This window comes from Acanthopagrus latus, chromosome 10, assembly GCF_904848185.1.
Source record: "Acanthopagrus latus isolate v.2019 chromosome 10, fAcaLat1.1, whole genome shotgun sequence".
Lineage (NCBI taxonomy): Eukaryota > Metazoa > Chordata > Actinopteri > Spariformes > Sparidae > Acanthopagrus > Acanthopagrus latus.
The window spans coordinates 14,695,653-14,711,049 of record NC_051048.1 but is presented as its reverse complement, the minus strand read 5'-3'; the positions used below and the strand labels follow the sequence as shown (position 1 = coordinate 14,711,049).

General features: G+C 42.6%; 1 protein-coding gene across 8 annotated transcripts in view; it reads left to right on the top strand.

Annotated features, from left to right (window-relative positions):
* nrxn2b (neurexin 2b) overlaps positions 1–15,397 on the top strand; it is a 629,462-nt gene that overhangs the window by 598,477 nt on the left and 15,588 nt on the right. For 7 of the 8 annotated variants that reach the window (XM_037112710.1, XM_037112713.1, XM_037112711.1 and 4 more), the window contains 2 exons: positions 1,133–1,222; positions 12,888–13,213. In XM_037112710.1, coding sequence (XP_036968605.1) covers positions 1,133–1,222; positions 12,888–13,213 — 416 coding nt within the window. The remainder of the gene's footprint in view (positions 1–1,132; positions 1,223–12,887; positions 13,214–15,397) is intronic. The other variant, XM_037112714.1, reaches the window with a different exon arrangement.

Sequence of the window (15,397 nt, the reverse complement as noted above, 5' to 3'; positions counted from 1 at the left end):
TTCTCACTCAGACATGTTGTAAATTGGATAATTTCCATTAAATTACAGTGATACTTTTCCACATTGTTCTCTTCAAGGGCGCCTTGGGATTCCCTGACCTGATTTATGGGAATCACTGCTAGCAAGCTGTAGCTCTCTGATTCTGATTCTGATTCTAACCTATAATCCACAAAGATTGCCATTTGACTTCAGACAATAACTCCTAATTAAGCCTCTGACATTGCCACCACATTAGACTTCATCAAACCCCCAGCCTGGCCACCATCAGACCTCATCTCCCCTAATTCCAGCTCCGTCTCTATTGACAGCATTGGAGATGTACGCAGCATGACCCCGAGGTTGATTGAAGTGAAGTGAGGGATAATAAGTTTGCGCAGCGGCGATGAAACTTCTTTGACACACTGATGAAGTGATGCTAATTGCCAAGTGCCACTGAGAAGTGCTCAATTAATGCATGGGGAATAAACCTGAGAAAACCTGAGTGCTGACAGTTTCACTAAATCCTTCTCGTATTTGTAGAAGAGTTGGATTCAAAGTGAAGTGATCCTCCGCCCAGCAGAATGAAATCGTGTTGTCAGATTTTGGAGGTGGTGATTTTCTAATCAAACACTCTTTGTGTGGAATGGGAATTAAAATATGTCTTCCTTGAAACAACCATGAAATGTCTTTTAGTACTGTGTGATTATCTCATGCTCATGTGAAATAATCTTTTGTTGCTGACATTGAGATGTTTTTTTCCTTCTCTGCTCTTTCACAGTGTATTAACTCTGTTGTCAAATGATTGCTGGTTCTGTGTGTGATTCTAGCTTTGATTACTGCTAATTCATATCTAATGTGTATTCACTTTGCGACCAGCTACGCAAATCATACTATATCTAAATAATTCATAAATCTGTTTAACTTGTTAGTACATTTAAAAAAACACTTAAACTCAGAGTAACTAGAATGCTGTTAACTTGTCTAACCAAACAAACCAGCCCAAAAACATATCAAGTTCTTCCTGTCCTAACTAAAGCTGAATTAAAGTACATAACTTGCTAAACATCTGCCATGTTGCCCTTCTAACCTCTAACCTTTTAACTTCCAGATTTTTTTGTAACCTTTTAATTTGTCTTCTCCAAATTTCTTAAAGGGAACTATGATAATGAGCGCCTGGCTATTGCTAGACAAAGAATCCCATACCGACTCGGTCGGGTAGTTGACGAGTGGCTACTCGACAAAGGTAATAAAATCCCTTTAACTCCACTAATGATCCAACCGCCTAACCTACCGTTAACCACCACTCTGGAGGAGGTGCAGTGCCATGCAACAGGGGTGAATGTGATTTGGCTCTTAACAGAACTGTAGGTCCCCTTTAATCCAGATTTAAGAATAATTGGCTAAGGTATCATGACTCATTCCTCTCAATTATTTCTCATCTTGATTGGTACCTGAAAACCAACCTGGAAATCAGGTATTGATGGAGGATCCATCACATATTTGCCATCATTGAAACCCTAGCTTGCCCAGTTGAAATTGTTCTGTTGAATAAATGGCATTTAAATTCATAATTTCATATATTCTTTTAGTAGTAAAGCCATTCTCTAAAATTGAAATGCAAATATCCAGGGGACCATATCCAAAGCACCTTAAACTGGGGCTGCATCTCTTCGGAGCATTAACCCCCAAATAACCCGACATAACCCCCAATAACCTGACCACATGTAAAAAGCCTCTTGATTCCGTTTGCTTCTTTCCTGTGTCTTATGTTGGCTGAATGTGAGTTTGCTTTGACTCGATTTAATCATTCCTGAAAACATAAAAAATATTTTATAACGGGAGTTACAAGACAAAAGAATTCCCCATGAATGTCACTAAAAGTTAAAGGGACTGTTGAAGTGTTCAGTAATCAGTCTGCATTCATTGCAGTGAGCGGGCGTCAATTTCCGCCCCATGTTATTCATTACTAGTGCCATAAGTATTGAATGTGGTCCCATCAAAGTGATGATTATTTAACCCTTTGAGTGCCAAATGTCCCAACCTCTTTGTCTTTGTCTTGTGCCGTGTGTTTGTGCTGCTGAAGGTGGTTGATTCTTCAAAAGGAGAGGAGTAGAATAAATCAGAGGGACAGCTAAATGGAGTGCTAAAATAGCCTCAGTGTCGCAGTAAAAACATTTGCAGATTTATTTCTCATGCACTTCTGTGCATAATCTGAAATCTTGTCGTCGCAGAACAAAACTTCAAATTATTAGATTGTCCAGATTTCAAAGACTTACACACGAAGGGTTCTATTATCTCTTGTATTTGTACAAGAGATGCCCTTAAATTAATCACAAATTAAAAGTTTCAAGCATTAGCCACTTTGCTTTAGGGCCTCCTTTAAAACAGTGTTGTGAATGATAAAACATGCAGGGATGAAGTGAGAAGTTAGAATTTGTCTCCAAGAGCAAAATGAAGCACTCATGTGACAGACAAACAAGATAAACAAAGTGCCTGCATATTTATTTCATTGAAACAAAACAATCCGTGCATTCATCTCCAGCTCCTATAAACTAACTCCTCTTTGCTCTTCTCCAGTGCAATCGGGGAACGCACTTCTGCTGAGGGTGGTTAGGACGCAAATCAGAATTAAAAAGACTTGTAAGATGAAAGTTGAATGAAAAACTGGATCAATAAAAAATGACTTACCCACTTATAAAATGATTTGTGTATGCTATGAAACTCTAAAGAGGAGCTTGAAACCAAATGTATTATTCTCTTTCTTCTGTAGCTTGAAATGAGTCTGCATCCAATCATTTTAATTGACAGCAATGGGAGAAAGTAGGAAGACGACATAAACAAATAATCTGCATCTAACCTCAAGTGAGGGCTTTGATCAGGGTGTATTTTCAAGAAGGTCACAGTTATTTGTTAACTTGATTGAATTAGTTAACGACAATATATAATGCCACACACGTCATGGACTGAAGAGGCAAAGTGGTTTTGGAAGAGCACTTTTTTCATAGTAGTCTAGATAATGAGGGGAATTAGCGGACATTTCCAAGCTCAAAGGGTTAAAGCTGTTCGTTGCTTTGACAAGGAAGTGGCTAGAACTTAAAGCTAAGAATCTTCTAAGCAGAATCTAACCACCTAACAGCAAATCAAACTCCACCCACACTAACTGCTGAGGGCTTCTCCCATAACTTCCCAACCTCTCCCACTAGCCAAAAATTTAAACGATTGGCAAGATTTTCCAGCTTTACCCACTGGTTCAAATTCAGAGAGCCCTCAGTTATAACCTTGTTATAAATGATGTTTAAAATTTGAATGCAATTGACCTGGATGTCAGTGTTTGGAAGAACTTGGACAGGTTGCGGCGATCACTTGGGACAAAAACTAAACAAAGATCTAACTAAGTTCTAACTACTACTAATGAAACAAACTTCCAACTGGCAACTTCTTCCCCTTGTCTCCACCTCCATGTGATACAAAACTCAGAGGGTTAAAACAAAGTGAATAACTGAACACCAAATTCAAAAACGACGCACCTGCTGTGGATAATTGAACCTAAATGTGTATGAAAAAAATACATGAAGGTCCCTTTAACATTTATTGTTTTCGCCACTAAGGAAATCAATCAGGTTTTGAATGTACTGTTCTATATGTCTTTGCTATGCAGGTTGAAGGATGTATGAACATTTGAATGAGAGTTGGGGACTGTCGTGTGGTAAACAACCTGGGTTATTCTTCCTCTAATGGTCCAGGCTGTTACCAATATGGGGTTTGGGTCTCCATTCTCTGGTGCTTTTATGACATTAATGCGTCAACATGCTCTTGACCAGAGCGACAAAATAATCAGCCCAATGGGTCTCCTCTCAAGTGCCTTCTAATGTTTCTTTAAAACTCAACAAGCACGGAAAACCACTACTTCTGTCGGATCTCAGTGGTGCTACAACAGTATCATTAATCTAATGACTCATGCACTATTACGTTCATGTGTGGACAGAAACAAAATAAGGACACAAAATCGCTCACAATCACCCCCACAAATCAGTATTTTAGTCACGCTGGGTTATAATGGAAGTCACTGGAGCCAGCAGCGTCCTGGAGGAGAGCTGTGTTACATCTCATTCTGTTGCCCTGATCCCATCTCCTCTCCTGTGTGTGAGGCAGATCAGAATGAGCATCTCTGTACGACTCTGTGCCTGCTGACTAGATCCAGAATGGCAGCCACTACGGGAACCCAATGAAGGGGGAAAAATCTGAGTGCCAAAAGTTTTCAACAGCTCTATCCGAATCAAAAACTTAAGATGTGCCCCCCCCTCTTGAGATGGATCCATCATTCCAGGTTTTCTGTTCTCTATGTGTACATTCTATTCCTCACTATCTTTTATATTCTCTTCGTTTTTCCTTGACCACACTTAACCAAAAACTTGGCTAGCATCAGTGCTGCCTGTGTCTTTAAAAACAATAATAATGTGTAGCAGCTCCCTGATCTCATCAGGGAGCTCCACCAGAAAATAAACATTGCAAGTAACCAGCAAGAATCAATTCCCTTTAGTTGTTCCCTTTAGCAGATGACTAAGGAAGCCAATAAAGCTCCCTGAAGAATTGGAGCTCTATTTTCTTCTGGCAAGGAGTCGATCTCTGGAGCTCTCCAACAACATGGTGATCTACCTCTGAGTTTAGGTACATGAGTGTAGGGAGGCACAGTGGAGGAATACTACAACATCGGGTCTCTGTGGCCTAAAAAGCAAGCAGGAGAAACCGGTTTAATGTTCAGTGTTTAATGGTCTGGTGTGAGCTCCCCCATTCCCTAATCAAAAGCAATCAAGTCCTCCCACTTGGTGTGGGGCCAGAGCCCAAATCAACATCTCACGGGCAGGCAGTGGTCCAGATCTGCTATTCAATCCCAGCTTTATTTCAGAGCTTTTCTCACATCAGGCAGCAGAGTGCAGAGAGCAAATCAGTCTGTCTTTAGCAACCCCATGATGAGCTCTGTATCCCGCTGAGTTACTATCTTGTTTTCTCATATGATCCCTCTGCACTATTATGGCCTTATTTGAAGGAAGTAGGGGGAAACTGTATGTATTTTAATGTGCTTGCTCATGAGTAGAAAAGTGGCTGCGAGAAAAGCAGCTCTCTATCTGGAAAGAAGGGACACTTTGCTGTTATTTCATGGTCCCCTACCATGAAATGGCCTAAAAACAGCACAGTCACAGTCGGAGTGAATAAAGAGAGAGAAGATTGTCCCTAGCTAACCATCGTGTGATCTCTCTCTGTGTCTCTCCCACTACAGTATCCCCTGTTGAAGATCTACATACTGATATAGGATCAGATATAGAGCCACATGTGATTAAATCCACTCTCCTGTCTCAGGAGTCCTGCAGATTCACCACCACAATCCCAGCCTCCTCAGCTGCCTTCAAAGACCTCGGGGCTCTATGCTGCCTCACAAGGCTTTCAGTCTAACTTCATGCTGCATTTGGCCCCTCATCTCAATTGTCAAACATAATTAATTCATAGTGTTCTACCCAAACCAGCCCAACTTCTGAGGGGTAAAAAAGCAAAACGCTCTTAATTACCAAAAGAAAGCCTTGCGCTGAGGAGATAACTTGGGAACACTTCATAATCGACTTTGTCAGCATCCCACCCCACCCCCATTGTGCTCCAGTGTTCTCCGACTTTCTCCCTCCTTATTCGAGGAAAAGAAAATGGAAATAGGGGGAGTTCTTGTTTGTTGATACGCATACTAGAAATTCTGCGGGTGCGTGAAGGATTTGTGAACACAAACCCATAAAGACTGTGTGAGCAAACGGTCCAACTTCCTGTTCTGCGTATCACAAAGGAATGTATTGACAGAGGTGAATTCTGGGCCATCCCTCCCACCCTGCAACTCAGCTAAGAGAAAACATTTCAGATAGAAGCTCTTTGCAGCCATATGGTATCCTTCCTCTCTGTAAGATAACAGGAGTAGAAAGAGGATGAGAGAGGCGCAATGATGACGTTGGAGGGAGAAAGATACTGCTCTCTCTAGCTGCAGTCTTTTCATATCCCCTCCACCAGGGATGGGTACACTTAGATCATCCTTTTCACCCCCCTTCCTCCAACAATCACCTCCTCCATGTTAGCTGCTCACAGCGAGGGAGGGTTAAGGTCTTGTGAGAACACAGTATCAAGCCACCGTCCTCTCCCCTCCCTTCCACCTACATTCTGGGGGTTGTAGCAGACATACAGCCATTATTTCACAGCCTCCGACAAGCAATCTGTGCATTAGCAAGTCGAGCGTGGCCCAAGCCCAGCCCACTCTTCAGCTTGGCTCGGCTCAGCTTGTAATTACCGACCACAACTCATCTGAGACAAGCCATTTCTCTCTGTTTAGAAAAAAATTCGAGGAGGATAGTGCATCGAGGCAAAGCTGCAACTGGAAACTTGCTATTACTCCTGTTACTGCAACAGCTTTTAGGGCAGTTTACTTCTGGTTGAAGAAGTCATCTAAGTAGAATTTGGCTCTGTATTTATAACAGACATCAGACAGGAGTGATGCAACCTGCACCCAACTGATAAAACCTTTTAGATCTGGAGACCGGTCTTTCATTAGAAAATCCTTTTTTTTTTTTTTTCTTTTTTTTTTTCTTTTTTTTGCTATTTTGCTGTAGTTTGAGCAATTATGGCTACCGTAACTTAACAAAGAAAAGAAACAACTTAACAGACTTTATCCTTATTTTAATAGTTTCGACCAAAATATCCTCATGCACATCAATGCAATTGCTGAGCTCTTTGCACCACAGCAACATCACTAAAGTCACGAAGTTGCTCCATTGGACATCACGAAGTCCAGTGGAGCAAGAAACAATTATCAAAACCACTATATTTGCGGGTGAAACCCAAGATGAGCAAAGCTTAATGGGAAATAATATCCCACCCACCGTGTGTGTGTGTGTGTGTGGGATTAATAAGCTAATCAATTTGACAGTAGTTGTACCCTTACCCTGCAGCCCTTGCATCCTAAAGAAAATAAATAGGGCCTGTATGCTAGTTCCCAGCATTCTCAGCAATTAACTTTGTGAGCACAATGAACACATAATTGTCATTTAAATTCATCACTTTCAAAGAGCCATTTTTTTCAGTTTCACAAAAAAGTAGAACGCACATTCTGCGCTTTTGACTGTTTCTCAGAATGAATCAATTTTCTCACCAGTTTTTATGACAGCACGGCCAGCTGAGCATGTTATTTTCGTATTCGTCCCACCCTCTGTGTAAATGTATACCTACCTCCTCTGTATAAGCATCTGGTCAACAGGGATGTGCTGATGTATTCAGCAGGAAGCCATGGCCTCAGACTGAGAAAGGTTCATATCATTAAACCCTGTCATTACCACAAGGTTAATCATATGATTAACTGTCTACACTTGAGAATGAGGGAAGGAGGCGAGAGGTGACACACCATGTCCTCTACATGTGAAGCATTTCAGCCACTCTCTACCCCTTTTTGCTTTTCTTTTGCCATAACTGACCGCTCTTCCAACTACTTCTTCTTTACGTCTTACTGCTGTGTATTGCCATATGTCTTTTTCTTCCTCAGACACTCTCTTTAACTGCATGATTCCTCTTGTTCTTTTTTACCAAGCCTGTCATCTACTCCCACCTTCCCTCCCTCCATGCCCTCGCTCCATCTCTTTGACATTTTATCCTCGTTCAGGCTTGGTCTTTCTCTGTCCTGCTCGTCTGTCATCCTCCCTTGCTCCTGTCATCTCTCATGTCCCCATTCTCTCAGTCCCTGTCCAACCACTTCGTTCTTTATCGTAGCTCTCTCAGGAATTTGATAGATAACTCGGGAGCTGCCCCATGGCTACTACCAAAAGAAAGTAGTGAAAGTGAAATGGTATTTCAAAAAACTGTGTGTGTCCAACATACACAAACATACAACTCTCTCTCTCACACACACACACACACACACACACACACCCTGAAGAGGAATGAGAATAACGGACTAGAACAGTGATGATTTACTTGAAACTTTTATTATTATAGTTGTAGTCACTTTCAATAAGGGTCCACCTTCTCTTTAGGGACACTGTTAAGGAAAGTCTCATGAGAGAATGACAGGCCAGTGTAAGATGTACAGTAGAAGGGAATCCAAATCTCCAGTCATATTGATTACCTGCCAGCTACATGGGGGGGCCACTGCACACTGCAGTCTACTGTGCAATACAAATGTAAAAATAAACACTCCCCCCGGCTGCAAGATGCTGTGACATGCAGGGGTCATTACCACGATGATTTGTCGAGGAAATCGAAGTCAGAGCGCTTCTCACTCCTCCATGACGCCCGCTAGGCTATCAGCCACTAAGCCCCTCGGGTGATCCAAGCAGAGGCGGGTGTGATTGCGGATGATAATGCCTTTAGGAATAGTCGTGCTCGCCTTCTTTCACCCAGATGCCCTATTTAAGCAGCAAAAGTGTGTACGGCTCCAAGTCAGGATACTTTATATTTCCAGGCTGCAGGGCCGGAGCAAAGATTTACCAAGCTGCAGCATCTCCGAAGCATGATTTCTAGACAACGAGGGCAGAAAAAGACACACAATCATCACCAATCTCCATCGGAAACTTAGCCTTGGGATTCAAATGATGAGGAGTATAGCTCGTCTGCTCAGTACTCGTCAAGCTGCCTGTCCACGTCTTTATGTCATTTTACTCTCAGCTTTCAGCTTTATTCTATGCATATCATTTCATTACCAGGGGCTATTTTTACCCCACTTTGTTGTGACAAATTTGAGGAGCACAGTGTTCTACTTTGTGCATTCCATATTTCCCCATGGGTTTCATGAGTACATACTATATGGATTTAAACGTAATAGGGACTGACAGAGGTAGGCAGGAGATGTGCAGAACTAAAAGAAGAAAATAGCTAACATTTTTAACCTCTCATGGACTAATCTCTGAGGATGTATAAATAGATATAGACAGACAGACAGAGAGACAGACAGAATAGGCTCCATCTCGATGAAGAGAGGTGAGCCCATGACAAAGCAAACAGAAGAAGCAGATAAATTAGTGTTCAGATTTTTCTGCGTTATCAGTGATAAAACAGATTTTAAACCAGATGCACAGTATTTGTTGTAGTGATTTTCATTATTACTGACAGCCCATAGCCTAAACTGTATTGTTAACTGTGCTAGCTCTATTGTACCTCTATCAATGGCAATGTTGGTCTGTCTACTATTTCACCCTACAGACATCATATAAGACTTGCAGACCTGTCCCCTTACTTATCCTCTAGTGCAAATTTCAGAATGCTTACACCCTGAACTCAAAATGTGAACAGAGCAAATATTTTATCTCCTAATGATCAGCAAAATAGCGAAACCATTGTGAGCATGTTAGCACGCTCGATGGCATAATTCTCAGCTGTAACTTCTGAGTCTTTTGAATATACTTCACAATAACAGCCTTGCAATTGCTGAAAGACTTCAACATATTTTAGTCACATTTAATCTTGCAGTGCAGTTAATGAACCATTAAAACCAGAACTGTCTCCTAGCTTAAAAAATTTAGATTTAAATTTCTTGTCCATATCATCTGATGAGCAGATAGATGGGTAAATGTATGAATCAACACAGTGTATCAGCACAGTGTATGCAATGATTCAAGTCTGAGCATCAGTCTCTGCATTGCAGTAAATTAAGGCATTCTGAACAGCCATGAATGCCTGTTATAATGAGTGGCTGTACGCTTGCCAGTCCCACCCTATCCCAAACTTCTCATCTACCCCACCTGGCCCCTCCCAACCTAAGCCTCTGTCAATTAAATGACTATCACCTTAACAGCCTTGGGAAGACAGGCGAGGCAGCACCCACCCAATCACGGCAAAGTGGTCCACTCTAATCAATGTGCAAAGTCCATGCGCTGTGCTCTCTGCACGAACAGTAAAAGCTGTGGATTCACACATTCACATCCACGAGAGAAAGGCGTATGTAAATAAATGTTGGGCAAACACACACTACTTGAAAAGGCCAACTATCACACACATAAAGGTCATTTCACTGACATATTTCATAAGTCATTATATACACTCACACACTCCTCTGCTCTGCTCTGCTGCAGCACGACATCCAGCTCTGTAATATTAAGCGTTGTGATTGCTTGTCATGCAGAGGCTCTTCTTTTTACCCGCCCAACCCCTCCACCCCATCCCTCTGACGCCCGTCACCAAAATTGGCTCTAAAACCGCATGTCACTTTTGATTTGACCCTGCAGACCCTGAAACAATAACTTCATCAGGCCCTGTTAGAGTCTCATGCCGACCAGACAGCTCCAAAAACAAACACTGATTTCCCTTCATCTAGTCTAGAGGGCACCTTTCTTCCTTTTCACTGTCTCTCTCTCTCAAAATGGATGAACGCATAAATGGCTGTCACAATGCTCTCCAAGGCTCATCTTCATACGCCTCTTTTTTCTTCATGCCTCTCTTTTTTTTTTTTTTTTTTCTTGTAACAAAGAAGGACATTGTTGCAGGATTAAATTGGTCACCCCATGGATGCTTGGACACTTTAAGAGATATATGACAAAATGCCGATGCCTGTGCACTGACTTTTGGAGGTATAACTAATTCCTCCTAGTCTGTATCATAATCATAAGCCACTTGTCAATATGGCTTACTTATGACTGTGTCATTGGCTCAGAGTGTAATTGTGACACCAGTTAACTTAACGCTTAACTGCTCCGGAGGAAACTGTCCTGTCTACACAGATCAACTGGGGGAGCCGTGCATTTTTAAAGGAACTTGAACTGTTCGGTAAACCATGAGTACTGATATCATTCAGGAAAAAATAGATGATGATGCGTGTCCGCAACTTCTCCGCTCTCCCATCACCCTGAGCGGGGGCTCACTGGGGTTGTTTGAAATGGGAGACCCTCTGGGCTGACGTGTGGATGTATGTACATGTCCTTTTGTCAAGGACACTGGAAGAGTGTGGGGGGGGTGGGGGGGCGTGAGACTGTTAATGTGCATTTCTAAGTTTGATCTTGTGTGATGTTTCAAGGTTCTCTGTGTATGTACACAAGCATGGTTATTCTCCTGTATTTTCCTTGCTGATGTCCCCACTTTGACAATCTTTTCCCTCCCATCACGCCCCCATCAAACATGCTAAGTGATGAGATAATTGAGTGAGACTCAGTTATTATGTCAACAGTGCGTATGCCAGACATTAAGTCCCATCATTATGAAGTTGGAGCAGGGTCCCTTGTGGGCCCCTCACAGACCTAATGATCTGATAATGGGATGACACTTGTAATGGCCCATCTCAGTGGAATAGATTGATCTCCCCTCAGTAGGAAACGTACAGATACACATACTGTATACTGAACATGTACTTGTATGCCCACATACACATGCATGTGCAGTTATTTGTCTCATAGTCCCACCCACCGGGGTCTTACACATATGTCAGAATGAGCCCATATAAACATAGAGTAAATCATAATTACAGTGATGAAGTACCCTTTCAGCTCTCTTAATTGGAAACAAATGGGACCCAGGCCTGTCCCCATTGTCTCCATACTGATGAGTGGCTTGCAGTCCCACAGAGAAACAATAGCAACATTCAGAAGTTGTTCAGAGAATTCATGCGTCACAATTGAACAACAACACAGAAGCCAGTGTTTCCAAATAACATGTGCATGATGTGTAAATATGCCCACATATGCATTTAGGAGCACTTGTTGTCTTTCATGCTTGTGGCATCTGCTTACACACATCCACACAAAAAGAAACACAGCCTCCCGTTAGGCCAGAGGGGTCTCTCATTTCCGAGGTCTGTAGCACAACCTCCCTAGAGAGTCTATATTTTGCAGATGCACACATTAGTGTAGTATTCCTTTCACAAACAAACGCACTCCCTCTTTCCTTACATGGATTGATTTATCCATAAAAAAGCTCTTTGGCTTCCTTGCCCTTCTCCTCTAAGTAATTACCTCATCAGATCTGTTTTTAACCCACATGCTTCCAACAGTATCCCATAATAATACTCCCATACCTCCCTCCACCTTACATCTACTCTCATATCCACACGACTCAAAATAGGAGTCAAAGGTTGCACCAGTCCAAGTGGTACAGTGAGGTGTTCCCCAGGAGAACTGTGATACAAATATGGGATAGAAAATTAAAACTAAACTAACTTGGCGTCAGCAGGAAAAAATGCAGGGAGAAAAACTACACCTGTCAGACCACCCCCACTCCACCCTCGCACCACAAGTCCTGGTAACACATTAGTATTGGACCCTGGTTAAATGGTCGACCCTATCCTCCCTTCATTCATCTATCCATCCAGATGAATGGTAATGACCACAGAGAGGGACAGCCCCTGCTGAATTAAACATTTCATTCCAATGAGGATCTTATTTTCCTCCTTTGGATGGTAGAGCGGGGTGACTTTTTTTTCCACTGGCAGAGGTACTTTATCATTGTGCAGCTCAGGTGCATTGGAGGTCAATGACACAGTCCCAGCATTGTTCTAATATATTCCATCCCAGGGCAAATGAGATGCGTTTCACTGTGAACCCTCAGTCTGAGGGTCAAGCCTCAACTGCCCCTGCAATTTATTTGACTGCCAGATTCAAGCTGCCTTTCACAGGAAGTGGCACGTGCCCTGCCCCATAATGGCTCCACCTGCAGCAAACCAGGGTCCAATCTCCCTAAAGTGTTGCCCTGGAAATCCCATGTGATTGAAACGGTCCCCTTGTCTTCACTGTGCCTGTGTATGACTTTGTCTTTTATGTGCAAGCTCAACCAGAGACCATGGCTGATTTGTATTCTTTGCCCTTTCTCCCTTTTTCTTTCCCTCTTTCCATGGTTTCTCTTTTTCTCTTACCTCCACTTCTTCTCTCCTCTTCGTCATTTCTTCTTCTTCCTTATCTATCACGTATCAGGTCGCCAGTTGACTATCTTCAACAGCCAGGCGTTCATCAAAATTGGTGGCGGTGGAGAGAAGGGACGCCACTTCCAGGGCCAGATCTCAGGCCTGTACTACAATGGCCTGCAGGTGCTCAAACTGGCGGCCGAGGGCGACCCCAATGTCCAGACCCAGGGTAACCTGCGTCTGGTGGGTGATGTGCCCTCGGTGCTCACCACTGACACCACCTCCACCACCCCACTGGCTGATATGTCCACCACAATAATGGAGACAACCACCACTATGGCCACAACCACCACCCGCAAACAGCGCTCACCCACCATGAGAGACAGTGTCACACAGGTGAGCAGTGGAGAGTTTGTGATACAAGCTTGTTTACATGACTCACACTGAGAAGCTAAAAGAACACATCGGAGCTGAAAGAAGGCCGGTGTTTGAGACATTGAGCTGAGGAGAACATTGCCAATTACTTTTAATTGGCTTTCTAAAGTTCCTCCAAAATCTCACAGTGCTGAAAACAATATTTGAAAGATTAAACAGCTTGGCCAAGCCACCAGATGGCCTGCCTTGGACAAGTTGAGGTGCATTTCAAAAGAAATCATACGTCAACAGCCAGGTCAAACAGTCACATCCTCAGCACAGTGTTTTGTATGAGCTTCCCCTTTTTCTGTCCCTCAGCCACATTCACGTGTTCAGACAGCCCCTCAGACTGAGATGGAGTCACATATCGGCTTTGTGTAGCTAGTCCTATTAGACCAATCAGCACTGCAATTTTGATTTCCTCTAAGAAGATATGGCTGACTAAACCCCAGACATGGTATGATGCTGGAAATTGCAGCACATCGAGACAGATTGGAACAGGCTGTCGGAGGGGAGGAACAAACTGCAAAGAAAATCCTGCGGCACCAACAGTAGCACAACAACTCAGGGTGCTATAAATGTATATTTATGACCCTCCCTCAAAGGTAATGATTTATGCTGTGATGATTATGTACATGTGCTATGGGAAGCCATCACCATCATGGTAAGCAACAATAAGCAAACAGCAGGGAAGCTCTGGTGCCCACATACTGGATGATGGAAGAGATGGGTGCTCAGGAACTCCACTACTTATTAAAAGACCTAATAAAAGGCTCCACTTGTTCCAAGGGCGAATATGCTCTATTTCACAACCAATGTCATTAGTCACAAAGTGTGTGTTGTGCAAAAAAGTCCTTGCTGCATTGCATTTTGAAATAAATGTCATCCAGGTCATCAATGGAAGAGATGCAAGCTTCTCCTCCACATCCATACTGCTTGTACATTATGTCAGTTAATTCAGTGACACAGCAATCACTTTGTGTGGTAACCACTTGAAAGCTGTCCTCTTTAAAAGCCGTCCATACTTTAAACTTCAACCCTCCAGTAAACTTTCATGATGATGCAGATAACACAAAGGCAAGGTGCCAATTACCAGCGCAGTCCTCTTTCTCAGTTGTGTTCATTAGCGCTATTCATGTCCACGGAAGCTTATTTGAGATCAGTCAGCAATCCAGTCACGCTTTTCCCTGACAACCCTGATCAACTGATTGAGAATATATTTAGACCAGCTCACTCTTTGTCCCTTTATCATCATCTCAAACCTTAACAGATTCCATCCTTTGAAAGAGCTGTGTGTCTCCTTTTGAGTAAACGTGGCAGCATAAATTACAATGAAGTCAAGGTGAAGCTGTCTATGGCAAATCAATTTTATTTATATAGCCCAAAATCCAAATCACATTGCCTCAATGGGCTTTACAATCTGTACAGTGGCCGAGTGAGGAAAAACTTGCCATGTTGATGGAAATTGTTGATGGACACTTTTAACAGGGTAAAAATGGACAATGGACAACAATGGATGGCACAAATGCACAATCCCTGTCTCTTTGTATAGCAAAATAGTCAGTTCAAATAAAAGTGGAATGTCAATTTTCCATCAACTATTGTTTATTTGCTGTTTTTATCTCCCCTTTCGTACTTTTGAAAAAAAAAAATCAATAAATGAATCCTCTGCTGCCTCATTAAAGCAGTGCTCGGATGCCAGCTGACAAAAGATATGAAGGCGGTCGTGTCCACAAATGTACAGCCAAGCACCTTCTTTCAGTCATGTTGAGGTGGCTAAGTAAGCACAACAAGTGAGATTCTTGCAGATTTAAGGGTCAATTAAAGCTCCTTCACAGAAAATATTGTCTCAAGCATGCTAGGGTCGGCATGACTTCTTCAGATGAATTTTCTATGGTCTAGTGTTTCTGCGTCATCTCTCTAAAAATGAAATCAATGGAACCCGACTCCAAGATGTCACATGTAGCCATCCGCTCAGTTCAATATCATATCTCTGGCCTCCAGACTTCTTGGCGGAAACATTCTTCCGTGTTCAGCATATAACGAGCTTGTACAGCAGCGGCCTGTGATGTGAAATTGGCAGCCATAGACGGCCCTGTTTGATAAATTATCTGGAACCATTTGAGGATAGCAAAGGACTCTGAGTGGTGCCTCCTTCTATGCTGT